Genomic DNA, 27783 nt, shown 5'->3' on the forward strand with positions numbered 1-27783 from the left:
GCGCATACTTAGCCATTGGTGAATAAACAGGAAAAATGAAATGGGGTAATGCACTGGCCTTTTAACAAGGCGTTTTAAGTGTTCTAATTGCGAGGCCAGTACAGAATGAACATGCAAAACGAAATGTTGGAATAATGCATTGGCCTTTTAACTAGGGGACCTAAGAGACCTAATTGCGAGGCCAGTATAGATATTCCCTTAGGTTCAAACGAGATTAGACCAGGTTAGGTTAGGTTTGGATTAGGCGAGGCGGGTGAAATTTCATGTCGGGCCTCTCAAGTAGGCGTTGGTAGTGGCCTACTTGAGAGGCCATTAGAAAATAAACATGCAAAACGGAACCGTGGACAATTACACGGGCCTCTGAACTAAGCGTTTGTAGTGGCCTACTTGAGAGGCCAGTAGAGAATAAACACGCAAAATTAAACTAGGGACAATACATGGGTCTCTTATCTATGTTTTTATCGTCGGCTACTTTGCCGTTCGTGAATAAATATTAAAAACGAAATGGAAGTATCCATTGGCCTTTAAACTAGGTGTCCTAAGTGGCCTAATTGCGAGGCCAGTACAGATATGTCCTAACCTTCAAACTAGGTTAGGTTAGGTTAGGTTGGGTTGGGTTGGGTTAGGTTAGGTGTCGGGCCGCTCATCTTCACGTCAGTAGTGGCCTACTTGAGAGGCCAGTAGAGAATAAACAAGCAAAATGGAACCATGGACTATTACACGGGCCGCTCAACTAGGCGTCAGTAGTGGCCTACTTAAGAGGCCAGTCTATCTATTTTGAGCGCATTTAGAGTTCAAATGGATTTTATTTTTTGGAAATATGGTAGAGAAAATTATATTAAATGCGGTTCTGGTGCTCGAAAACCTCTTAATGAAAAGCGATTATTATATTTCACAAAAACGGCTGTATCTACTGCTTGAATATTATGGCCTCCAAAACCGATTTAATACCCCATACATTTATACAAATTGAAAACTTTCTGCCTTTTCCAGAAGTTTTTAATTGGTCATACCATACGACTGACTTTTAAATGCAGTTTCATACCGCGTTCAAGTCGATCAAATGGCCGACTTTGTATGCAGTTTTCACTGCATGCGAGAACTACCCTCACTTAAACGGGTATAGTTCTGCATGTAAAAACTGCCCTAGCGACAGGAGATTTAGTTAATTCAAGGCAGAACATAGCTATAAATATAGCATTAATCACTAATAATAATCATAAATTGTATATAGAGTAAAATAATATGAAAGCGTTTTAGTCAGAATTTAGTTATCCATAGTATTTTCTCCCTCATCGGTTTAGCTTTTCGGTTCTAGGGAAAATACTACTATTTTTACTACTATCCTACTAAAAAAAATTCCCACTATCGAAGGTGGCCTCTAAAATAGGAAAGATCCCTTGTTGTTTTGGTGCAACAAATACATGGGAAAACTTAATGTAGAGAGTTTATTTAATTATAAGCACTCAAAACGTGCTGTAAACATTTACGCTTTCGGCCTAAAAGGTCAGGGAAAATCTGAGAAAAAGGTCAGGGAAAATCTGAGAAAAAGGTCAGGGAAAATCTGACAAAAAGGTCAGGGAAAATCTGACAAAAAAGTCAGGGAAAATCTGACAAAAAGGTCAGGGAATTTGGTTCTGAAAATTCCGTGGCAACCCTGTTAAGGGTGTTAAAAATATGTTCATAAAAAAACAGGGCAACTCACCAAAACTTTACGTTCACATATATTTTCAAAGTTGTGATTTTTTATCTGCTGAACATTAGTTTCTTAAAAGAAATTTCCATCTTCAAAGTTTTTTGCAAAATGGAGCTAGGCTTTGCGAGCTAATATAGCAACTTTAAATATTAAAGTCAAAGTTTTGTTGAGTTATCTTTGTTTTATGCATATTTTAACAGCCTCCCTTACGAAAATAAATCGGTTTAAACATGGTCTATTCTTGCACTTTAAACACTAAAAGAAGTCTTATTTTGTTCTTGATTATTCTAAGTTAAAAATAGGGATGATCCAAGGTTTATTTTAGGCTATTATAAGACCTCTATTTAGCTTTAGTTTTAAGATGGTCTAACTTAAGATCCATTTAGACTTATGATGCGTCTTTTCACGGTCTTAGCCAAGAGCAATTCTCGATTCCCTAAATTACAGACCAACATAGAGGTCCTACTTTTTCCTTTTTCCAAGAGGTTCTTTAGTCCAGTCTAACATTAAGATGCTTAAGACGCCTTAAAGACGCCCATGTTCAGGGTTAAAGATGACATCTAAAATCGGTTGCCCTTATAGACCAACTTAGAGGTCTTCATTCTTCCTCTTTCCAAGAAGTTCTTCAGTCCGGTCTAACATTAAGATATTTAAGACGCCTTAAAGACGCCTATGTTCAGGGTTAAAGATGACATCTAAAAACGGTTGCCCTTGTAGACCAACATAGACTCCTTCATTCTTCCTCTTTCCAAGATGTTCTTCAGTCCGGTCTAACATTAAGATGTTTAGACGTTTTAAAGACGCCTAGATTCAGTGTTAAAGATGACATCTAAAATCGGTTGCCCTTATAGACCAACTTAGAGGTCTTCAACTCTTCATTCTTCCTCTTTCCAAGAGGTTCTTCAGTCCGGTCTAACATTAAGATGTTTAGACGCCTATGTTCAGGGTTAAAGATGACATCTAAAAACGGTTGCCCTTGTAGACCAACATAGACTCCTTCATTTTCCTCATTCGAAGAGGTTCTTCAGTCCGGTCTAACATTAAGATGTTTAGACGTCTTAAAGACGCCTATGTTCAGGGTTAAAGATGACATCTAAAGACGGTTGCCCTTGTAGACCAACTTAGAGGTCTTAAAGTCGCCTATGTTCAGGATTAAAGATGACATCTTAAAACGGTTGCCCTTGTAGACCAACAGAGAGGTCCTACTTTCTCCTCTTTCGAAGAGATTCTTCAGTCCGGTCTAGGATAAGATGTTTAAGACGTCTTAAGGACGCCTATTTTCATGGTTAAGGATGACATCTAAATTCTGTTGCTCTTGCAGACCAACATAGAGGTCCTACGTTTTTCCTCTTTTGAAGAGTTTCTTCAGTCCGGTCTAAGATAAGATGTTTAAGACGTCTTAAGGACGCCTATTTTCATGGTTAAGGATGACGTCTAAAAACGGTTGCCCTTGCAGACCAACTTAGAGGTCTTCATTCTTCCTCTTTCCAAGAGGTTCTTCAGTCCGGTCTAACATTAAGATATTTAAGACGTCTTAAAGACGCCTATGTTCAGGGTTAAAGAAGACACTTAAAATCTGTTGCCCTTGTAGACCTTATAAGAGGTTTTAATTCTACCTCTTTCCAAGAGGTACGTTTTTCAGTCCGGTCTAATATTAAGATGTTTAAGCAGTCTTATTGCTCAGGGTTAAGGATAACGTCGTAAGCTGCAAGTCGTTATATCGACGGCCGGTAATTAAGCCGGATTACCGACGGCCGGTAATTTAGCCGGATTATCGACGGCCGGTAATTAAGCCGGATTACCGACGGCTGGTAATTAAGCCGGATTACCGACGGCTGGTAATTTAGCCGGATTATCGACGGCTGGTAATTTAGCCGGATTATCGACGGCTGGTAATTAAGCCGGATTACCGACGGCTGGTAATTAAGAAGGAATACCGACGGCTGGTAACTAAGCCGGATTACCGACGACTGGTAATTAAGCCGGATTACCGACGGCTGGTAATTTAGCCGGATTATCGACGGCTGGTAATTTAGCCGGATTATCGACGGCTGGTAATTAAGCCGGATTACCGACGGCTGGTAATTAAGAAGGAATATCGACGGCTGGTAACTAAGCCGGATTACCGACGACTGGTAATTAAGCCGGATTACCGACGGCTGGTAATTAAGCCGGATTACCGACGGCTGGTAATTTAGCCGGATTACCGACGGCTGGTAATTAAGCCGGATTACCGACGGCTGGTAATTTAGCCGGATTATCGACGGCTGGTAATTAAGAAGGAATACCACGACTGGTAATTAAGCCCGATTACCGACGACAGGTAATTAAGCCGGATTACCGACGACTGGTAATTAAGCCGGATTACCGACGACTGGTAATTAAGCCGGATTACCGACGACTGGTAATTAAGCCGGATTACCGACGACTGGTAATTAAGCCGGATTACCGACGACTGGTAATTAAGCCGGATTACCGACGGCTGGTAATTTAGCCGGATTATCGACGGCTGGTAATTAAGCCGGATTACCGACGGCTGGTAATTAAGCCGGATTATCGACGGCTGGTAATTTAGCCGGATTATCGACGGCTGGTAATTTAGCCGGATTATCGGCGGCTGGTAATTTAGCCGGATTACCGACGGCTGGTAATTAAGAAGGAATACCGACGGCTGGTAATTAAGAAGGAATACCGACGGCTGATAATTAAGAAGGAATACCGACGGCTGATAATTAAGAAGGAATACCGACGGCTGGTAATTAAGCCGGATTACCGACGGCTGGTAATTAAGCCGGATTACCGACGGCTGGTAATTAAGCCGGATTACCGACGGCTGGTAATTAAGCCGGATTACTGACGGCTGGTAATTAAGAAGGAATACCGACGACTGGTAATTAATCCGGATTACCGACGACTGGTAATTAAGCCGGATTACCGACGACTGGTAATTAAGCCGGATTACCGACGACTGGTAATTAAGCCGGATTACCGACGACAGGTAATTAAGCCGGATTACCGACGACTGGTAATTAAGCCGGATTACCGACGACTGGTAATTGAGCCGGATTACCGACGACTGGTAATTAAGCCGGATTACCGACGACTGGTAATGAAGCCGGATTACCGACGACTGGTAATTAAGAAGGAATACCGACGACTGGTAATTAAGCGGGATTGCCGACGGCTGGCAATTAAGCTAGATTACCAATGGACGCGCAACGTCCTAAGACTTTTTCTCTCCTATATTTTCTAAACAATTTTAATTAATATGAAGACTGAAGTGACAGATATTAATAAAAACTGTCATTGTACACAAAGACCGGAAAGTGTTAAAGATAAGGCTACAATATTAACTGCCTGAAGTAACAGATATTCAAATTTTCACTTTTGAAGACATGATTATAAAACATCAATTATTTTAAAAAATTCTTATCTTACTTTTTTCACCAAAATTTCATTTTCCCAAAATATTTTTCAGCAATATTTACCCAAGTATTTTGTTCTCAATAGTAATTCATGAAAAAAATGTCACCTAGAAGGGTTTAAGGGATACTAGCTTTTTACTTTCGACTAAGATTTGATTCTAGGATTTTCAAATGCTTGGATATCTGAAAAGATTTCTCTTGAAGAGTTTAAATTTTCATATTTTAAAATTGGATATATTGAGAAGCGGAAAATAACATTGGCCTTTTCATTGTCATTTAGTTATTTGTGTCGAAAAGATCTGTAGATTGATTGTGATCTTTGAGAGCTATACAGCACATTAATATTTAATACTTCGAAAGCTTAACAATTGAAGAATACGTTGTATTAAGTTTCATACGGTTTATATTTTATCAGCTCTCAACGATTTTCTGTCCATTTTATTCTCTTTATCTGGCTGAATTCACTACCTAATTGTAAATTTTTGATAAAAAATAATATGTAAGCCCGTAGTATTTTTTAAATGACGAGCATGTTTCTAATTGTTGAAATACTTTACCGAAGTAATTTCGGTGAAAAAAAGTAAGATAAGAATTTTTTAAAATAATTGATGTTTTATAATCATGTCTTCAAAAGTGAAAATTTGAATATCTGTTACTTCAGGCAGTTAATATTGTAGCCTTATCTTTTACACTTTCCGGTCTTTGTGTACAATGACAGTTTTTATTAATCTTCATTGACTTCCTAACTTAGGTTAGGTTTTTTTTATTATTTTAGGATATGTTTTGTAAAACAGGTAAGGTTTCGTGTCCTTTAATGGGGATTGTGAACATAGTCATGCAGTGACGCACAGAGACAATACACGGGTTACCAATAGTGATTCCACGAATACTCGGTTACTATTAGGTATTCGGCCATTTTTTCGTATTCGGTATTCGGCCGAATATTTCGTAATATTCGGCCGAATACCGAATCTCCAATCATGAAGGAAAAAAACGGAAAAATTACTCAAAAATTATTTATTTCAATAACAATTTTTACTCAATATTTATAATCTACCAGTGGTAAGTTGTGATGAATAAAAAAGCATATAGTGACACGATCTACTCGCAAATGAACCAAAAACCTAAAGACGCTATAGAAGGGTCCTTTAGTGTTAAAGAGAGCGCGTTGAAAAATCGTAACTTCCCCCTTTTCATTCCCTCCTTCCCGAGTTTATCACCAACGTTGAAAGCTTCCGCGCAGGCGCGCTGTTGCAGAGGCGGTAGAGAGCGAATCTAAACAGTGTATCCCTCTCTCTGCTTGCGCGCCAATATTGCGCAGAGCAGTAATCGCGTTACAGCTAGTGCCGAGAGGAGAGGAGAGTTTTCCCACGTGACCCTACATTTCGCGTAGCCGTCTGCCTATTCACCTCACCTTTCCATACCCTTCTTCTTCCATGATGAGACCTGTCCCATAGGGTGCTTTCAGTTTGCTCTTTCCTACGTCATTTGCGAGGAAGTTCTTGACCAACTTGTTTTTTTCGTATTTCGGCGCCATCTACAGTTCGAAAGTAATCTTTCTAACCTTAAAAAAATAGTCGGCGTCGCCATTACGTGTACCGGTTAGGTCGAACTAAAAGACTTAAGTTTAAATCGAGTATGGGGAGAGTTTGCTGCGTAAATTCTTGCCGCAAAAGCAGCAAAAATTATCCTCAGCTGAGTCAGCTTAGGTATTTCAAAATACCCGCAGTTATAAATAATCAATGCGATAACACCAAGTTGTTGTCTCAGGAGAGACGCGATCTGTGGCTGAAAGCTCTAAGCCTTAGCCCAGACACTGTTAAAAACCACAGAGTATGTTCTATGCATTTTAATTTCGGTAAGATAAAATTAAAATAAAATAAGCCTTGCCGTGGCCTTGCTTTCCACCAAATTGATTACTTTTTTCTTGATATAAGTCCGTCAAAATTATTTGAGAAAACCAGTCCCGATTGGGTACCAAATAAATTTCTTGAAGCTTCTGTTATGACGTCTACACCAATTAGCCGTCGGAAGGAATTAAGGCAAATTGCTGCTGCTGACGAACAATTAGATTCATTAGATGTAGACAGTGGTATATTAAGTTTTCCATGACTCTTATGGAAAACGATGGAGCAGAGAGTGAAGAACTTACTATACATCCTTGTACCGATAATTCCGATACTGGAATGTACAGTGGAGAGAATTGTGGGATAAACAGCTACAGTTCAAACCAAAGTGATAATGTTTGTAGTGAAAATCTGGAAATAATTGAAGGTGTTGAAATTCAGAAGTCTGTAACCAATCATAATATTCAAACTGAAAACCTCGGTATAAATAAAGAAATACAGACAGAAAAAATCGGAACAAATCAATGCATACAGACTGAAAAGTGTGGCTGCACCAATCAAGAAATTCAAACTGATAAAGTTGGCGTTGATGAAGCAATTCAAACGGAGAAGCTTGGTGTCACTCAAGAAACACAAACTGAAAGAGTTGAAACTCATTCCATGGAAACTCAAACTATGTTTCGTATTTCCTATAAATTTGAATTAGAAGGGGCTGAATTTGAAATTCAAAACTTGAAGTCAGAATTGAATGAACTAAGTTTGAAGTTAGAAGAAGCCCACAAAGAAATAGAGTCTGTTAAAGGACGACTCTCCTCTGAAAAAATTAAATTAAACATAATAGAAGTAAACCTGAAGAAAAAGTCATTTTGCGAAGATACTTTCGATGGCGATGATGATAGGGTTAAATTTTTCAGTGGACTTGAAAGTTTTCCTTATCTTTTAGCCATATTTCGACAAGTTGAGCCATATTTGTTTAAGCACTCTAAACTCACAGAATTTCAACAGTATGTTTTAACACTTATGAAACTTAGGTTAGCTCTATCAAACAGGCACTTATCATATATTTATGACGTTTCTGAAACTACCGTAGGAAAAATATTTTATAACAGCTTAAACGCGCTATACAGACGTCTTTCTCGATGCATACATTGGCCTGAAAGAGAAAATTTGCAGGCTACAATGCCTCGTTGTTTTAGAGAACATTTAGGTACAAAAGTCGCTGTAATAATTGATTGCTTTGAAGTGTTCACCGAGAAACCATCAAGTGTATTAAGTAGAGCAGAAACCTGGTCTAATTATAAGCACAATAATACAGTGAAATTTTTAATTGGGATAACGCCACAAGGGACCATTAATTTTATTTCTAAGGGATGGGGTGGACGTGTGAGTGATCAAATGCTAACTATTAACTCTGGGATTCTTAAGAAACTTTTACCAGGGGACGTAATACTAGCTGATAGAGGCTTTGACATAGCTGAAGAGGTTGGTTTTTACTGCGCATCACTTAAAATCCCAGCGTTTACTAAAAATAAAACTAGACCCGTATGATGTAGAAGAAACTAGGAAATTAGCTAATGTGAGGATCCATGTTGAGAGAGTGATTGGTTGCATGAGACAGAAGTTTGCAATTTTACATACGAAAATTGAGTTATTGGACAGTGTCCCAGAGGAAGAAATTTCAACAGTAGACAAAATAGCCATTGTAGCGTGCTCCTTAACAAATCTCTGCTCATCCGTAGTTCCACTGGATTAATTAAAAAATTAACCATTTTAATTGTTACAGATAAAAATGAATAAAAACTTGTAATATTTTTTGAGATTTTAATAACTTTATCATTTATTTTTCTTTAAGTTCCTATTATCCCTTCTCTCTAGTTTGTTCCTTTTGCTACATTCTGGACAAAACCATTTTCCACTTTTGATAATGTCGATTTTCAAACATGCTGCATGGAACCACTGTATAACACAATCATCCCTATCACACCCAATCATAAGTTCATTGCCCTCTTCTTTCTTACAGTAGCACGATAATTTTGGGTTCGGTTTTTTTTTGTTTCTTATTTGGAGATAAATCCATTAGAGGCATGTGTCTGGTCTCCTTCTTCGAAGCCTTACGTGGTGGTCTCTTCAAAGATGTCTGTGGCTGACTAAATCTTTGCGTCTACGTAGGTGATTTACAGCTAAATTTAAATTTTAGGGCTGCAATTTCTTAGCAGGCGATTTGGGTAGTTGGTATGGTAATGTCAAAGGCGACTTTGGTGGTGGGTTTTTTTTTTGAAGGCGTCTTTAGCTGATGGTGTTCCTTGGAAGGTTGAAGGTGTGATTTGATAGGGGAGGATGGCGGCTGGAGTCCTTTGATAGGGGAGGATGGTGGCTGTAAACCTTTGATAGGAGAGGATGGCGGCTGTAAACCTTTGTTAGGGGAGGATGGCGGCTGTAAACCTTTGATAGGGGAGGATGGTGGCTGTAAACCTTTGATAGGGGAGGATGGCGGCTGGAGTCCTTTGATAGGGGAGGATGGTGGCTGTAAACCTTTGTTAGGGGAGGATGGCGGCTGTAAACCTTTGATAGGGGAGGATGGCGGCTGTAAACCTTTGATAGGGGAGGATGGCGGCTGTAAACCTTTGATGGGGGAGGATGGTGGCTGTAAACCTTTGATAGGGGAGGATGGCGGCTGTAAACCTTTGATAGGGGAGGATGGTGGCTGGTGGCCCTTGGTAGGGGAGGTTGGTGGTTGTTGTGCCTTGGTAGGAGAGAATGGACGCTGCCGTCTGTTGAAAGTCAAATGCTGTATTTGTTTCAAAGGCGACCTTGGTGGCTGCAATCCCTTGATAGGGGACAATGGTGGCTGTTGTCCCTTGATAGGGGACAATGGTGGCTGTTGTCCCTTGATAGGGGACAATGGTGGCTGTTGTCCCTTGATAGGGGACAATGGTGGCTGTTGTCCCTTGATAGGGGACAATGGTGGCTGTTGTCCCTTGATAGGGGACAATGGTGGCTGTTGTCCCTTGATAGGGGACAATGGTGGCTGTTGTCTTTTGATAGGGGACAATGGTGGCTGTTGTCCCTTGGTAGGAGAGATTGGACGCTGCTGTCTATTGAAAGTCACTTGCGGTATTCGTTTTAAAGGTGATGTTGGTGGTCTTTTTGAATTCGATTTGTTTAAACTTGAAGTATTTGAAAAATACTTTCCACAGAGTTCGGGAAGGATTGCCATTTGAAAAAACGTCTTAGCCTTAACGCATTGTTCTTCCCAGAATGTCTTGTCAGGATAGATTCTTTCAATGAAATGGTCTACTGGGTTCCAAATACAGAAATCACAGTACAACCGCTCTGTCAAAAATATTTGAGCCTGAACTTGATAATAGTAGGCATGGTCCCTTCTTAGCCTAACTCCGTTGACCATTTTTTCCAAGCATGAATTTGAGTCAATTGTTGTTGAAGGTTTTTCCTTCAGAGTGTACGGGCATTTAATCTCTACCACACCTTTTCCACAACAATCACACTCTACAAGACCATCTGGAGATGCTCCAAGAAAGGGTATGGATGAGTTCAAAAACAAACCAGCCCTTTCAAATTTGGATTTTTGGTGTTATTTCTTTGACTCGTCCAAATAAATTTTGGACATCGTTATTTCATTTTTAATCCCCCATTTTGTGGCTGGAGTTTCAAATATATGGGTTGCGGGATAACATATTTGGGTTATTAAAGATAGGGATGGTTTTTCAGGCTTAGAGTGACAGGCTCTTCGCAGGTTTGACGCTGTAATCCTTCCAGCTCTGAAAATGTGCCGAAGTTTGTTTTTGGACTGCATCTTGGTATCTAATTCTAACTTCCTTGCTTCTTCCACTGTAAAAGCTAGTTCAATTTTATCACAATAGTCCAAAAGTTCATTCAAAGGGCAGTGTAACATTTGTCTTATTAAAAAGATCAGTTAAAACTGGAGGATAGTTAACCGGCTTTGGTTTAAATTGATCTTGGAAACCTGGGATAACCGTAAAAAGGCCAGCATTCGGATTTATTTCAAACAGACTCTGTGTGAAATTGAACCACTCTTCATTGGTTGGCAGTGGCACTTCGTTTTGTTTTCTTATATTTGACTTTGCAGGTGCTGGTGGATTCCCATCTACCATATAATCAAATTCTTTTTTCCTAGCTTTCGCAGATGACAGATTCAGTTCATGAACTGGAGCATAGGTAACTTTCTTGGTGACTGGCACAGTCCAATAAGCTCTCACCCCAGTTACTGTTAAACTTTCTCGGTGCCGCACTCCACTCTCGATGTAAAAGAGTAAGGCTGCTATGTGAGTGCAACACTCGTCCAGACCTGCCATACAATCACAGTGGCCACATAAAATTGTTCCATCCGCTGACACAATGACCCAAACATGAAGAGCCTTTTCATTTAACCGCTGAGAATGCATTACCTGAAGAGAATTGAGGTGGTTACACCCTAGTAACAAGCTTAATTAACTCTTAAAAAACTTACTAGGCATTTTATGATCACGTTGGAAGATTTTTCCATTTTTTTAACCTTCACATCCCTAACAAAACCGCAGATGAATTGGTCATAAGCCTCTAGGCTTTTGTAGTTTTTCAGTTCTTCATTAGTGTAAGCTGACACATGGTTAATTAGATATAGATACAAATCCGGAAACGAAAAAGGTGGGACAATTTCCGCGCCATCTCCCAAACCATCCTTGTCATGAACGGCTATAAATTCCTTATCAGCTATTTCATAAGGGTTTAATCCGTCACAATGCAGGCTTATCTTATCTGAATACCGTTTTTTAGCTGCAACTGTTAAAGTTTCAAAATATTGGGCACCTGACCAAGCCGTTCTTGTTTTTTTTGTTTTATTACGTTCATATTTAGCGCGAACTCGGAACTAGCCATGCGAAAAGCGGTAACCAATATGGCCGCCGATAACAACTGTTTTTTGGTTTCTTTGAGCCAGAGATGGCGCTGTTAACCGTGCGAAAAAGTTGACCTAAGTGTGACGTGCCATAAATTAAAAAACGACACTTTTGAAAGCGCTCTATTGCGGTCCGTGCGGGGGATGTACGTATTTCGCGGAACGGGTTACAGCTCATAACCGGTTTCGCGCGAGTTGCACATATCTCACGGCCGAATATTTGGTGCTTCGGCCGAGAGCATGGCCGAATATTCGGTTTTCGGTATTCGGCAAAATCAATATTCGCGGCATCACTAGTTGCCAAATTGAGAGGTAATTACAGATTGTTAGAAGAAATAGTGGAAAATTATCGGCACGTAAATGTCTCGACGCCTAAATGTCACGGCGCCTAAATGTCTCGACGCCTAAATGTCACGGCGCCCAATTGTCTTGGCGGCTAAATGGCAGCGCCTAAATGTCACGGACCGGTAACGGTACGCCGCGTTAACGAGAACCGATGTATAGGGTCTGCCGTAACGGGTAAACTGTGCTTTCGGGAAACAGCTATTTAAAAAACCTGCACCTTTTCACGGTCTAACGAGTCAAAAAAATGGCGCTAAAATGTTTTGGCGCAAATGATTATTAATGGTAGAAAACCAAATTGTAAAAAATCGTGTAAAAATGGCGGGAAATTCAAATTTGACATGTTTACCAAGTGACCTAGGTGAATTAATGGGCTGTCGTACATGTGTTTGACGCCTTCTTATGAAATTTCCCAAAAATATTTCAAAATTGTTTCCTAATATTCTCATTATTATCACTGCACCAAGGATTCTTTAAATTGTCTAGGGATAAAACGCACACACAGATCTCTATAGTAAGATAATGTTCTCTAGTTGTTCCGAAATTTGAACGCATCCCCCTCTTCTCCACCTACTGTTTTGGTGCGTCAAACGGAAAAGAAATATCGGTATGGCGCCACCTATCTTATTTTTGCGAAAGCATAGACGAAAGAGATGTATTTCTAAAGCATGTTGTATAGTCCTTGTATGAATTGTCAACGGTCGTTAAAAACATTCCGTATTTCTGTTCAAGAATGAGGTGAGTTTCTAAAAATCATAATTTAATTTTATTAATAGACAAGACCAAAGCTAAAAGTTTTTTATAAATATTATTTGAAGATTAAAGCCATAATCCATTATAAAAAACGTCTTGGTTTGGACCAAGGCCGAAAAAACAAACGATATGTGTGAGGTTTATCAATTGGCTGAAGTTTCAGATATTGCAATTTTTTTAGTTATTTTTATCCATTTAATCCTTAATCAATATTAAATTCAATCAACTGATTTTACTGTTAATCGATCTATTCCCTCTAAATTAATTGAAAAAATTACATATCTACGCTTTTTCAAGAACAATTACATTTTCCGAAAACATTTTATCATGAAATTTACATTTAGGTTATAAATGACTTTCAATATATACTTAACCTTAATTGCAATTTTCAGTGGGTTTTGACTCTTATTTTACCTTAAACTTTCGAATTTCGCGCCTATTAATGTACTTTAAAGATAATTTAAATTAACTAAGTATGAGATAGAAAACATGGGGCTATACTAACAGCTTGTGCAGTTTTAATCTTAATTAAGTATTTTATTTCAAAGTTACTTGAGTTCTCATCCAAATATGTATATTTCATGTTTAAATTCACGTTAATTATACATAATTAAGTTGAAATTAATGAAGGATTGAGGTTTGGCAGTGTTGATTTAGCTTATAAAATGAGTTTCAAATCACCTTAATTGTAAAGTTTAGAAGAGTTTTTCATTCTTGCCAACACAATGTGTTAAATTTTTATCATACCACGTGCTAAATTTGCGGTAACATAAAGATCATCTATAACATATGTTAATGAATGATGTGATTCTATAGTTTAGCAACTTTGGCTTCAATAACAGTAATTAAATTAAATACCTAAACAATTCATAGCAATTTAGACAAATAAAAGTGATCTGTGGAGATAGCCAACAACGTAACCCTCCGTTGCTGACGTGGTTACGTTGGAAAAATCTGCGCTGATGTAAACATGGAAATTATTTGACTAATTAAATTACATAACGACACTGTCCTCCTGGATTAATCAGCACCACTGTTACTTATATTTATGAATTAACAAAATCCACTGTTGGTAACAAATAGTTAAACTGCGCTAACGTAAACATCACGACTCTGCAGTAGGGAAAACATATTAAACTTTTTGTCATCTTACCAGTAGTATTTTGAAGTTTTCGATCTTTTCACAGGGTGAAAAGCATTATCTTTATTTCAACACGTTAATAATTTGAATAGGTATGCCATTTATTGGAAGCGCACACGGTAAATACAGCATAAAAAGCCTAGTGTTAACCCGGTTAGGCTATGTTTCTAGCATAAAATTGAGCAGACTATACACAGGATTCCAAAACAAATGAGAGCTGGAAATCAGCCTTTTTAATAATCTTTAAAGAGTAACTAAAATAGGGTAATGGCAGCCCTCTGCCTTCGACTGTATTAAGCTCTATGGGGAAATAACATGAGATGCTATAAGTCTATACGACTTAAGCCTTGGCCGTAAAGAACGTTCAAAAACTTACTTTAAATGATATAAAAACCTCTGTTAACTGTAATTATTTACCTGAATTACTTTTCTAGACGAAAATTCGACCTGATAACGACGTATTTCTTATTAAGGGTGCTACAGTTAATTAGAAAATACATATAAAGGTGCTCAAGCTCGGTTGAAATACCAAAGTAATTTGTTAGCGTCCACTGCTAAGAAATTAGGAAAATCAGCAAGAAAGCCAACATTTGAAATATGTCAACGTAACTTGTTAGCACCCACAAACCTAGGCCCTTCTAGTTGTCAACGAGAACGAAATGTAGAATTAGGTTTAAGCGTGCTATAAGGTTAGGCTGACTTCTGGCCCAAAAGTAATTTTTTGACGTACTATCTTAATTAGTTAAATTACAAAAATTAGAATTCATTAATTAAAAATCGAAACAGGTAAGTTTCCCATTTAATAAATGCTTGTTAATTTAGAAGTATTCCGAAAACTAACTTCGCTATACTTTTTCCGTATGGCCTATGACAATTTCCTCAAAAAAACGAAATTTTTTTAATGCTTTTTCTATGGGACGCTAACCCTAAAAACTGTGAATTTTCCTTTAACATTACGGAAGGGTGTCATGTCATATCTACAAGGGCCTACCGGCCCTGTAGAATAAGTTCCAAAATATATGAGGTGAGTCTGCACTAATTTAGTTTAATAGGCAATGCCAAGGCTAATATTAATTAATATTTTATTAATATTATTTTAAGATTATTGATTTAAAATGGCACGGCACAAGATTTGTGTGTACCGATCTTGCAGAAGTGACACACGCTCTTCTCACAAAGATTATATGAAAGGCGTTTGGTTTATTCCTTTCCCAAAGCGTCGTAGAAATTTAAGTACTTGCAAGGAATGGATTAATTGGCTGGGCAGAGTTGACTTCCCAATCGAAAGAGTTAATGGTCATGCACATTTGTGTTCTAAGCATTTTGTCAATGGAAATGGTCCAACCATTGAATTTCCAGACCCCATTCATTCTCAAAAAGTAATTGAGGTATTTCATAGGCAATCCATTTAATAAAATATATATTTTCAACGTAATAGGATCTGGTTTCAATCTTGAGACCACAAGCAAAAGAAGCTAGTGGGGAAAAAATACTAGGGGATGTGGGAAATAAGCCTTCAAACGTTCAGCCAGAAAACCCTCACAATTATGTAAGCTCGATGCAGCTTAAATCAACAAACCACTATCTTGCTCAGAATTAGGTCAATCTGAGGTTTTGGCCGAGGAAACCAATGAAAGCCTAAATGCTATGAAACCGTTAGACATTGATGAGCCTTTGAACAATCAGGAAAATGGAGTAAAATATAATTAGCTGTTTTTTTCACGTTTAGCATAGGGAATTGATTAAATACTTTTTGTCTTTGCATATTTGGTGCTTTTTACACAAACCGTAGAAAATAACCAAAACGTTTCGTCGGGTAATATGTTGGAGAATAATGATTTTAAAATACTTTCAAAAGATTTGAATTGTCCTTTGGGCTGGTCAATCACAATCCTCGAAGATTGCCTACGTATAGGCAAGATCAATAAAGAAACTGGTGCTACCGTTTTTGGTATTTCCATTAACAGTAGTTTGAAAGCCAAATATATGGTCAATGCCAAGAAATTCACCAATCAGATATCTGAACCAAAATTTAGAGAGCTTGATATGGTATTAAAAAAACTAAGTGAATCCAAACTTTGTGTTGGAAACCCAGATGAGGAATACATAAAAATCTTTAAAGCTCGTAGTGAACCTTTGGGATTTCAAGGTATTGGTGGAGGCGTTCATAGTAACCGATGTACTCTGATTATTAACGAAAAAGGCAATAGAAAAAGATGTTTTTATTGTTTAAAACAAAGAGATTCATTTCGAGTAATCGCAAAGAGAAGAATTAAAAAACTGGAAAACAGTGTTACAGAATTGAAGAACTTGTCTAGAGAAGAATTAGTAGTTTGTTTGCGGAAAAAGAGTTATACATTATCAAAGGTGAAACGCAAAATGAGTCGCTTACGCATTAAATATGAACGAATTATCAATAAAAATGGACAGGAACTGGATACAGAAACAGATCAAGTTTTCACAAGTATGCTAGAGAAAGATCTTACTTCTTCAAAAAGTACGGGTGATACTGCGATTGGAAGTTCAAGAAATAAAACCAATGAAGAATTCAGAAGATTGTTCATGAAAACTCAATTTGAAATGTTGCAGTTGAAAATTTCTAACCGTAGACGTTAGCATCCCTACATTCTTCAGTGGTGCATATATATGCATAAAACGTCTGCATCTCTATACGATGTTTTAGAACGATCCGGAATCCTTCAATTGCCTTCAAGAAAAACATTACGTAAACATGCCTCTAATTTTGGTTCAAGGCCTGGATTTCATGGGGATGTTTTTAGAAAAATGAAATAAGATATTGACAAGTCTAAAGATCCAGAATATAAAGAATATTTTAGTTTGGTATTGGACGAAATTAAAATAGAAGAAGACCTCGTATATAGTGTTGAAACTGGTGATTTAATTGGATATACTCAGCTTAGCAACATTGATGAAAAAATTGCCTCGCTCAACACTGAAAAATACAGAGAAAAACCTCTTGCTTCCCACGTTCTACAATTTATGTTAAGAGGAATTTTAAGTGGATTCAAAAACCCATTTGCTTATTTCGCAACTAGAAAGTTAACTGCAGAAAAGATTGACAGACTAATTTGGGAAGCTATTGAAAAATTGGAACTTTGTGGATTTAAAGTTCTGTCTGTTGTTGGTGATGGAGCTGCCACAAATCGGAAATGTTTCCTCATGAATTCTAAGAGCAAAGAAGGGTATTTCAAATGCAACAACCCTTACTCTGGTTCTGAAGCTCGACCTGTTTACTTTATTTTTGATCCACCACATTAAAACCGTCAGAAATTGTTTAGCCAACAGCAAAGAATGCAACAAACATAGGCTTATGAAAATTAATGGGGAACTTCTGATGTGGAGCAAAATAAGAGATGTTTATAACAAGGACTTTACTCTGAGGGAAACCTAGTGAAGCTACACAAATTAACTTCAGAACACGTAAACCTTCAAAACAGAATGAAAGTAAAATACGCTACCCAAGTGCTCAGTCAGTCTGTGGCAAACGCCTTGAAAATTGAATTTGGAGACACATGTCCGGAACTTGTTAGATTCATTGAAATATTTAACAAATGGTTTGATATTATGAATGTAAGACATGTTTTGAAAGGATATCAATCGCGCAATCCAAATATTAGACCATTTTACACACCGAATGATTGCATATTAAATGTAAGTGGTATTTTTCCTTATTTCTAAGACTAATCTAAATACTCGATGTCCATTTGTTTTTACTATTAGTGGCTTAGAGATGTTTACCTACCTTACTTGGATGAGTGGGAGCATTATGCCTACTCACAACCAGTCAAATTATCAGAGCAAAAAAGAATGATGCTTTCTCAAGAAACCCTCTCTGGATTACGCCAAACAAGTGAGTGCAATTTTAAGTACTACACGAGAAATGCTGCACTAATCAATTAGCCTAATAAAACGGTATTTATTGATATAGCAAACTGCATTTTAGAACTAGTGCCTTTTTTCTCAGCAAAGGAGCTAAATTTGTGCTGACTGATCTCTTCAATCAATACCCTTTGGAACAACTGTTTGGAAAACATAGGCAAGCGTGTATGGCAGGAAGCAAACCAACACTTAATAAATTTGCACAAAATACACCAAGACTTCGAAGATTAGCTGAAAGAAATATTAATGTTAAAACGACTGGAAATGGAGGAAATTGTCAATGAAAAACTGAAAAATTATTTAAAAATTTCAAATAAAACAAACTTTAATCACAATGGCTATGAGATCATATTTTTTGACATAGATAGGTATTGCTGCTTTTATCACTAGTGTTATAATTCTAAATGATTAAATATGTTTGTTTTAATTTTTGTTTCTCTTCGAACTTTGCCTTCAATTTTTTTCAGTTTTTCTTTAGATTTAGCTTTGATATTCAGTTGCTTACACCTTTCGTTTCCTTTCAGTATGTTCCGTATTTTATTTGTGTGCCCCTTCCCTATGGTATTTAGGTATTTTCTTAGGAAGGTCTCTTTAACCTTACTCGCAAGAGTTTCATTCACATCAGCTGCGGTATAAATTTCAGTACATTTTGCTTCTATCACCTTGTCATCTGTGATAGCTTCCAAGACTAATTTCATTTTGTTTTTATACAAAATTTCACCATAATATTGGCCTACATGTTTTTGAATGTCTTTGAAGATACTTAAAGCTTTAGCATTTGGATATTTAAGTGTTCCTCTATCTTGCATTTCTGTCCATCTTTTGTACTTGGGCGAAACGTTTTCCAGATCAGTCTCTTCAAGAACTTTTCCTAGTATTTTCATCTCGTCAGATTTAATAGATAGTTCAGTAGAAATCCAATGACATAAAAGAAGACCTTGTCATCTTCTGGAGTTTCTATTTCTTCTTTCGGCGTAGGATCCGACGACTTGTTTGTAAGAAATAAATTTGCATTGTAGAGCTCCCGAAGAAGCATTTGTAGCCCAGTTACCTTGACAGGATCCTAAAATGAAATATTTTCATTTCATAAATTCGTTAACCAAACTCTTGAAGGAGTCTTTAAATTCGTTCATACAGCTATTTCAATGTCTTGACAATAACATAATGCCTCCGTCCAATCAATGCTCATACTTATTTTCTTATACTCTGAATATAGCTTGTCAGAAACAGTTTTTGTTAATAACGCTCTCAACCTTTCTTTGAAAATTTCTTATATTAGTCCATTTGATCGCAAATTCGTGATCCAATGTATGACTTTCATGTTAATTGCATTAACTGGGAAATCGAGGTCATTTTTTATGAAAAGAAAGGCCTCTTCAAACATTATGTCATACATTTTCTCTGAAAAACATTTAATGATATTAAATACTTGGAACACTTAGCAACGTAATTTGGCCTTACCATCAACTATCCCAATTTTTTTAACTTCTTTTTTTATTGTTACACCCCGAGACTTTTCAGGTACATTTCTAATTGAATGTGAATTTTAATATTAATCATATTTTATCATATTAAGGATATATTTACAAATCAACTATTCTTTTTAACGCAGGCTTCTTTGATTTTTTTTTCTCCCTTAGGTTGGGTTTCAGGTTTTTTTTTCCGTTTTGTACACTTGTAATTCATAGAAATAAACTTAAAATTTATATTCATTTGAAAATAGTTTCATGTCCCAACTCTAAACTTACAGATCAATGTTGTTTCAGGCCTGATACTCACTTACAGCCTAAAAAATAGTGAAAAAAGTGACTAACCGTATTAAAAATAGTAACTGAAAAGTGACTAAATAGTGATTAAAAAATATCGCAAATGAACTTTTCAAAGTGGAAAAAATACTGATATAATGCTGTTACAGCAATATTTCTCATTTATAACAATTAATAATCACATTTTATGACTTTTTTATGGCAATTGGTTATTATTTAAAATAATAATATAGGAAGTGCAAATTTTATCACATTTTTTTCAAGACGTAATGAGATTCGATTTTTTCTTGTCTATTTCTTTTTGAAATTGAGATTCGGGATTCGGCGCGAAAGCAAACAATAGCAGACGATAACTTCCCCCCCCCCCAAAAAAACACCTGCTACAGCAGTAACAGTACCGTAGCTCCCTCAGGCCTTTTCTCTCTACGAGCCTTGCGCCTGGAGGATCCTCCTGGCTTGCGCTTATAGCGTTTTCCTTTGGGTCCTCGCGGAGCGCTCCCAAGGAGCAATAAAAAAAGTAGTAGTAGTTAGAAGAATAGGATCTCCTAATTTTATTCCTCCATGGGAGCGCTCCGCGAGGACCAAAAGGAAAACGCTATTAGATTGTCGTCGGAAAGCATTGAAATATAGGCGGTTTCCTACAGTACACAGAACGCGTTCCCGATTTTAAAAGATAAATTTCAAGAAACCTAAAAAAATGATAAATAGTGACTAATTTTCGAAAAAGTGACTTTTAGTGACCGAATTTAAAAAAAGTGATTTTAAGTGAGAAAAGTGACTCAGTATCAGGCCTGTTGTTTTCTATCCCTGTTAAGACAGCTTTCTTGGCTCGTTTGTTTTTTAAATTAGATGACTTAATTCTTTTGCAATTTTTTCTCGGTGGTCCTTCTGAAGCTTCATCTTAATTATTTACATATTACAAGAAGTTAACATAACATAGGAAAGGTAAATGAAATACTTTCAGAACTAAGGCTTAGAGCAATATTTGGATTTAAATTATTAAATTTTAAAAACGACTTACCAGGAGACATATCTTCATACATAATTCCGTTAGTACTTAAACACGAAAACAACTTATATCAGAATTAATTCCTTCAGGGATCATAAAAATATTGGGAGTGACTATTGCCACACACACTGTGTGGGAATAGCCTCTGCACTGCTGCCACACATTGTGTGGGAATAGCCTCTGCACTGCTGCCACACAATGTGTGGCAATAGCCAATCACCTATTCCCACACAATGTGTAGCAGTAGCCAATCACCTATCCCCACACAGTGGGCGTGGTTCCCAATCCCATGCACGATTGCACGTGGTCGGCCCGACGCCATTTTAGTTTACTCTTCTTTGGCCAGTGAACGAGGTAAGTGAACATTTTTATCGCTCTCCAGAATTTCGGTTTTAAATGGGTAAATTAGTTAATTGAAATTCTTAAAATTGGTTTAATTTACGGAATATAAGCTCATGTTATTTACAAATTGATATATTTGTATGTTATTTGCAAAATTATAAACCTATTTGTATAACAGATAATAAAATACAACGTGTTTGTTAAGCCTCGGCTAGGCTTTAAGGTCATAGGTTATATTTACCCATTAAATTCCCATTAATAGGATAAGAGAACAGCTGATAACTGTTTTGACTTTTGACTTGATTCTAAAACTTGAATTATTTATCTTTACAGATTATCTCTGACTGTTCTTGGCTGAGTTTTGGTACTTTTGTACTGTGTTCTTGGTACTGCTGTACTGTGTTTGTAGGAGTTTAGTAGCGTTGACGTTGTGTTTAGGAGTTTGGTAGTAGCGTTGACGTTGTGTTTAGGAGTTTAGTAGCGTTGACGTTGTGTTTAGGAGTTTGGTAGTAGCGTTGACGTTATGTTTAGGAGATTAGTAGCGTTGACGTTGTGTTTAGGAGTTTAGTAGCGTTGACGTTGTGTTTGGGAGTTTAGTAGCGTTGACGTTGTGTTTAGGAGTTTAGTAGCGTTGACGTTGTGTTTAGGAGTTTAGTAGCGTTGACGTTGTGTTTAGGTAGTAGAAACTTTGTTAGTGCAACCACTATGTCTTCCGTTTCTCCTCCTCTTGCCCCTTCTTCCGTTTCAGTATTGCATGCCTCTTTACTGGAATTTCCTCCATTACCTCCTTCTCGCCCTGCTTGTATTATTTTGCAATCTGCTTCCGTAGTTGCTAAGGTTTCCCAATCCCCAGCTGCAGTCGATAAGGTTTCCCAATCCCCAGCTGCAGTCGCTAAGGTTTCCCAATCCCCAGCTGCAGTCGCTAAGGTTTCCCAATCCCCAGCTGCAGTCGCTAAGGTTTCCCAATCCCCAGCTGCAGTCGCTAAGGTTTCCCAATCCCCAGCTGCAGTCGCTAAGGTTTCCCAATCCCCAGCTGCAGTCGCTAAGGTTTCCCAATCCCCAGCTTCAGTCGCTAAGGTTTCCCAATCCCCAGCTGCAGTCGCTAAGGTTTCCCAATCCCCAGCTGCAGTCGCTAAGGTTTCCCAATCCCCAGCTGCAGTCGCTCAGCTTTCCCAATCCCCAGCTGCAGTTGCTCAGCTTTCCCAATCCCCAGCTTCAGTGTCGTATAATGTCTCTACATTCAACCGTTTTGATTGCCTTGGTCTTTTAAATATTGATTCTTTTCAATCAGTTACTAATTGCATGACGAAGTGTAAGAGCTCCTTGCAATCTGCTAATCATATGACAAAGTGTAAGAGTTCTTTGGAATCTGCTTATCGCATGACAAAGTGTAATAGTTCTTTGCAATCAGTTACTAATCACACGGCAAAGTGTAAGAGTTCTTTCAGGAAGAAGATGCAGAACCAGGAGTGTCCCATACTAGTTGGTGGCGGTGCAACATCCGATTCTGAGGATTGTGCCAGCAAGGACGATGGAAAGGTTACAAAGATGGAGCCAATCTTTGATGGAGCCATTTTTGACACTTGGGAGGATGTTGAATTGACGATAGAATCGTGGTGTAAGCAGAACAGCCATCCATTGTGTAAACGGACATCAAAACTCGACGACGATGGTAAGTATAAATTTGTTCATTATGCTTGTAAACATCATGGTGATGTTCGCTGTAGAAATAAGGGAATTAGGGAAAACCCACAGCACAATGCCCGTCGTTGCCAATTCTCTTTTAGGGTGTCTAAATGTGGAACGAATTATAAGGTTACTTGCTGTAAGTTGATACACAACCATCCAGTTCAGCCCTCCATTTTTAGTAAATATCCCAATAACAGAAGATTAAATGGTGAAGAGAAAAATAGAGTAGAAACCATTCTGAAGTTAAAGGTCCCAACATTGCAAGTTGAAGAGTTTGTGTCTGATAATTTTGGAAAACTTGTTACATCTAAAGATATACAAAATCTAAAAGCAAATTTAAGGGCAGAACAGGAGGATGGTAGATCACAAGGGGAGATTTTAATTGACAAACTTAAACATCTGTTACCCAAGGATTCTCTTATTGGTATTGAGGTTGATGAAAATGATGAGTTAGAATACGTTTTATTTCAAACCCCCACTATGAGGGATTTATGCTTAAAGTACCATGATGTTCTTTTTATGGATGGAACTTATAAGCTTAATATAGAGGGCTTCTCCCTTCATGTTATTCTCTGCGAAGATGCAAATCTTAATGGTAGACCAGTTTGCTACTTTTTTGTTAGAAGGGAAGATTCAGCTACTATAGATAAATGCATTTCAAGATTTGTTCAAGTAAATAGTTGCGTTAGCAATACAAATGTAGTAATGGTAGATAAAGATTTTATAGAAATGAACTTAGTAAACAAGCATATTCCTTCTGCCGAAGTTCTACTTTGTACATATCACGTCTTGAATTGCTTTAAGCGCAGGGTAAATCAGTATGCTGAAAGTAGAAATAGTAAAGGGGATTTAATGGGGTATTTAATGGGAATCAACTCTGGTCAAAATGAAGTAAAAGAACTTACAACAAATTAGATTCCAACCAGAAGTCATGCGAACATCAAAGTTTCGCCAATAACTATTTAGTTTACTAGTGACTGATGGACTTGCAAACTGAAAGTAGTTCAGACATTTATGCTCCTGGGTTTTGTCATAACCCACTCGATCACGCGCATCACGACGCAAGCTGCTCGCGCTATAGCTAAATTTCCGAGATCTGTTTTAAACGTATCTATTTTTATGTGCTCTTCTAATGCTGCGATAACCTTACTTAAATCCATATTATACCTTCAAATACCTCTTAAAACATTACCAGCTACTCCGTCTTGACAACAAACACAAATCGAGGAAGTTCTAGCATACACAATAGCAGACGACGGTAACCGCGTAACCGCGAATTAACACAAGACCTATTTTAAGGGAGTGAACAGGCCAGTATAGCTACGCCAATAAAATGGTCAACTACGGCGAAACTCTGAGACTTTCGACTTTTGGCCATTTTTATACTTTTCATCTCATCCACTTTTTCTTTTATTGATAGAAGAAACGGGTCTTCAGAGTTAGTTTGCACATTGGACTCCACACCAAAAGATGTTCTTAAAATAACATCAAGTCGTAAATATCCAATGAATCGTCTTTAACGCTATGATATTCAATTTTCCACATGAACACGTTGATGGCTTCGTTTATAAGAGGAACCAACTGCGTGTCGTAATTTCACGTCTTAATTTAAACATATTTTATTTTTTAGCCACATCGTAGTATACGATGAGGCTCTTAGTTTGACCCGAGCCGTAGTAGTAGTAGTAGTAGTACTTGTGGCCGGAGTTTTCGCTTTCGTTATCGTTATTAGAGATTTAATATTAATTAAAATTTCTTTCGGATCGCAGCCGTGAATCGAACCCGGTTCGCTCACGCAGTAGACAGACATTCTACCACTGAACCATAGAGACTTGATAGAAGCTCCCAGTTTTTGTCCTTAAGTTTTATCTCTAAAATGTCGGGGTGATGTGGGGTGGGGTACCTCTTAGTCTGTGGGGTCGGATACTTTTGAAATTTTATATCTGTGGGGTCGGATACTTTTGAAATTTTATATCTGTGGGGTCAGATACTTATGAATTGTATCTTTGGGGTCGGATACTTCTGAATTTGTATCTTTGGTGTCGGATACTTCTGAATTTGTATCTTTGGGGTCGGATACTTCTGAATTTGTATCTTTGGGGTCGGATACTTCTGAATTTGTATCTTTGGGGTCGGATACTTCTGAATTTGTATCTTTGGGGTCGGATACTTCTGAATTTGTGTCTTTGGGGTCGGATACTTCTGAATTTGTGTCTTTGGGGTCGGATACTTCTGAATTTGTGTCTTTGGGGTCGGATACTTCTGAATTTGTGTCTTTGGGGTCGGATACTTCTGAATTTGTATCTTTGGGGTCGGGTACTTCTGAATTTGTATCTTTGGGGTCGGGTACTTCTGAACTTGTATCTTTGGGGTCGGGTACTTCTGAACTTGTATCTTTGGGGTCGGGTACTTCTGAACTTGTATCTTTGGGGTCGGGTACTGCTGAACTTGTATCTTTGGGGTCGGGTACTTCTGAACTTGTATCTTTGGGGTCGGGTACTTCTGAACTTGTATCTTTGGGGTCGGGTACTTCTGAACTTGTATCTTTGGGGTCGGGTACTTCTGAACTTGTATCTTTGGGGTCGGATACTTCTGAACTTGTATCTTTGGGGTCGGATACTTCTGAATTTGTATGTTTGGGGTTTTAAGCCACATCGTATCTAGAGAGCTGCACGAAACGGAATTTTTTCCGCGGAGTCCGTTCCGTTCCGCCGGCTTAAAACGGAATCGGAAGAAAGAAAGATCTATATAACGGAAACGGATCGGAAACGGAAGATCTAATGAAGGAGTTGTGGAAATGGAACGGGAACGGAAAAGCTAATGAACGATTTTATGGAAACGGAACGGAAGCGGAAAAGCTAATGAAAGATTTTGTGGAAACGGACCGGAAACAGAAGAGCTAATGAAGGATTTGTGGAAACGGAACGGAAACGGATGAGCTAATGAACGATTTTATGGAAACGGAACGGAAACAGGAAAAAATGTGTTATGGTTAAGGCAGGGACAAAGAATACCCGTGAGGAGTTTTCACTCAACAGTATAGGCAACTCTCTATCTCGAACGACAGCTTATTCTTTATATACTCTATTACAGCATCGGTTTTCAGCAAGCGCAAAGCTAGGTCTCTATGTAACCTAACTCTGTATGTGATGTCACGAGACGAAAAACTTCAGGATTTAATGTATCCGCGAGTTTTTTTAGCGCGAGTGTAAGGACCTCAAGGCCTTAGTTTCCGATGCGTGTGAAATTGCCTACAGCCTACTGCACGTATTTGAATCTAAGGCCTGAGGTTTTTCGCCTCTTGTCAGCGCGAACAAAGCTAGTTTACATAGAGACCTAGCAATGCGCGTGCTGATAACCGATCTTGTAACAGCGTATGTACAGAATAAGCTGTCCTTCGAGATAGGGAGTTGCCAATCCTATAGCGTGAAAAGAAATTTCCTCACGCACATTTTTTATACACGGTTAAGGAATTGAATAGGATCGGACACAGATCTTTTGTTCTCTGCAGCTCTCTAGCGAGCTGCACCGAAAGGAATTTTTTCCGTTTTCCGCGGAGTCCGTTCCGTTCCGCCGGATTAAAACGGAAACAGAACGGAAACGGAAGAGCTGATGAAGGAGTTGTAGAAACGGAACGGAAAAGCTAATGAACGATTTTATGGAAACGGAACGGAAACGGAAAAGCTAATGAACGATTTTATGGAAACGTAACGGAAACGGAAAAGCTAATGAACGATTTTATGGAAACGGAACGGAAACGGAAAAGCTAATGAACGATTTTATGGAAACGGAACGGAAACGGAAAAGCTTATGAACGATTTTTTGGAAACGGAACGGAAACGGATTACCTAATGAAGGAGTTTCGGAAACGGAACGGAAAAAGGAAAAAATATCTTATGGCTACGGAATTGAAACGGATCGGACACAGATATTTTGTTCTCTGCAGCTCTCTAATCGTATCTTTGTGGTCGTATAATCCACCAGACTTCATTAATTAAAACGAAAGTGGCGAATTTAATTCTTATAATAACCATTAATAATCTCTAATTTTTTTCGCCGGAATATTACAATTACAGCATGGGTAAATCATTTCAGCATTGTACTCATTAGGGTAAGGTATAGAGGAGTTATCCACTCGTTTGGGTAGGGTATAGAGGGGCTATTCACTCGTACGATGTGGCTACTATTACGAGCCCTTGGGCCGTCTTGTTAGTGATAGTTTGTTTCAGAGCGATGACGTCAGTCGTGAAAATGGTGTCATTAAAATATGCTTTAAGCTATGAAACAAACTATTGTTAAAAAGTGTAGCTTGTATTTTTATTGCTTTGGATAAGACATTTATCATTATTTAACCTTTCTCAGAAGTAGAGCTTGAAATTTTCTATCCATTATTGGATAATTTTCGAGTATGGATGAAGATAAAATAACGTGCATAATGGATAGATAATGCCGAGCTATACGCAGAAGCCTTACCTGTTTTATTTTACCGCTGGTAAACATTGGTATAATTAAGGCTCTTTGTTTTTTCACCTTATTCCATGACTATCCAATACATGTTGGTTGCTCTTTTCATAGTAGCAAAATCCACCTGGTATTAAGATCTGAAATTGTATTATTGATTTATTCAAAATGGTGATGTATCGATTTCGGCGAAAGGTATTGCATTTAGTACAATTTCACATAATGGGTCTTAAGAACACGTGCTTTGTAAGCTCGGTGACCAATGTTTCGTCAACTAAAGTTATTTTTCAAGAACAATTCCATTTTTCTGATACATTTTATCATGATTTTCTTCTTTTCAAGGGAGAACTTACTTTAATTTTGAAATAATACTCTCATTAATAATGTATTATATGCGGTCTTTTCGGATACAACAGGGGGCTGTTATCACCTTTCTTATATTTGATAAAGGGGTTCGTTTCTTCTTTAAGCACAGTCACAATTATTGAACTGTGTAT

The 27783-nt window shown here is 37.9% G+C and overlaps 1 protein-coding gene across 1 annotated transcript; it reads left to right on the forward strand.

Moving 5' to 3' along the window:
• Positions 1-21405: 21405 nt before the first annotated feature.
• Positions 21406-22977, forward strand: LOC149681555 (uncharacterized). The gene is made up of 2 exons (XM_089834241.1): positions 21406-22808; positions 22924-22977. Exons 1-2 carry the CDS (start codon positions 21842-21844, stop codon positions 22968-22970), a joined length of 1014 nt encoding a protein of 337 aa, XP_089690367.1. The 5' UTR covers positions 21406-21841; the 3' UTR covers positions 22971-22977.
• Positions 22978-27783: the final 4806 nt, after the last annotated feature.

The sequence above is a fragment of the Phalangium opilio genome, unplaced genomic scaffold, assembly GCF_054372755.1.
Source record: "Phalangium opilio isolate 3A_F unplaced genomic scaffold, DU_Popi_V2 ptg000038l_1, whole genome shotgun sequence".
Lineage (NCBI taxonomy): Eukaryota > Metazoa > Arthropoda > Arachnida > Opiliones > Phalangiidae > Phalangium > Phalangium opilio.

What these genes read in the sequence shown, in the direction of transcription:
- LOC149681555 (XM_089834241.1), top strand. Translation starts at nt 21,842, where the DNA reads ATGTCTTCCGTTTCTCCTCCTCTTGCCCCTTCTTCCGTTTCAGTATTG. An exon ending in ATCAAAACTCGACGACGATG is followed by an intron (nt 22,809 to 22,923) that starts GTAAGTATAAAT and finishes ATTCTCTTTTAG; the next exon opens with GGTGTCTAAATGTGGAACGA.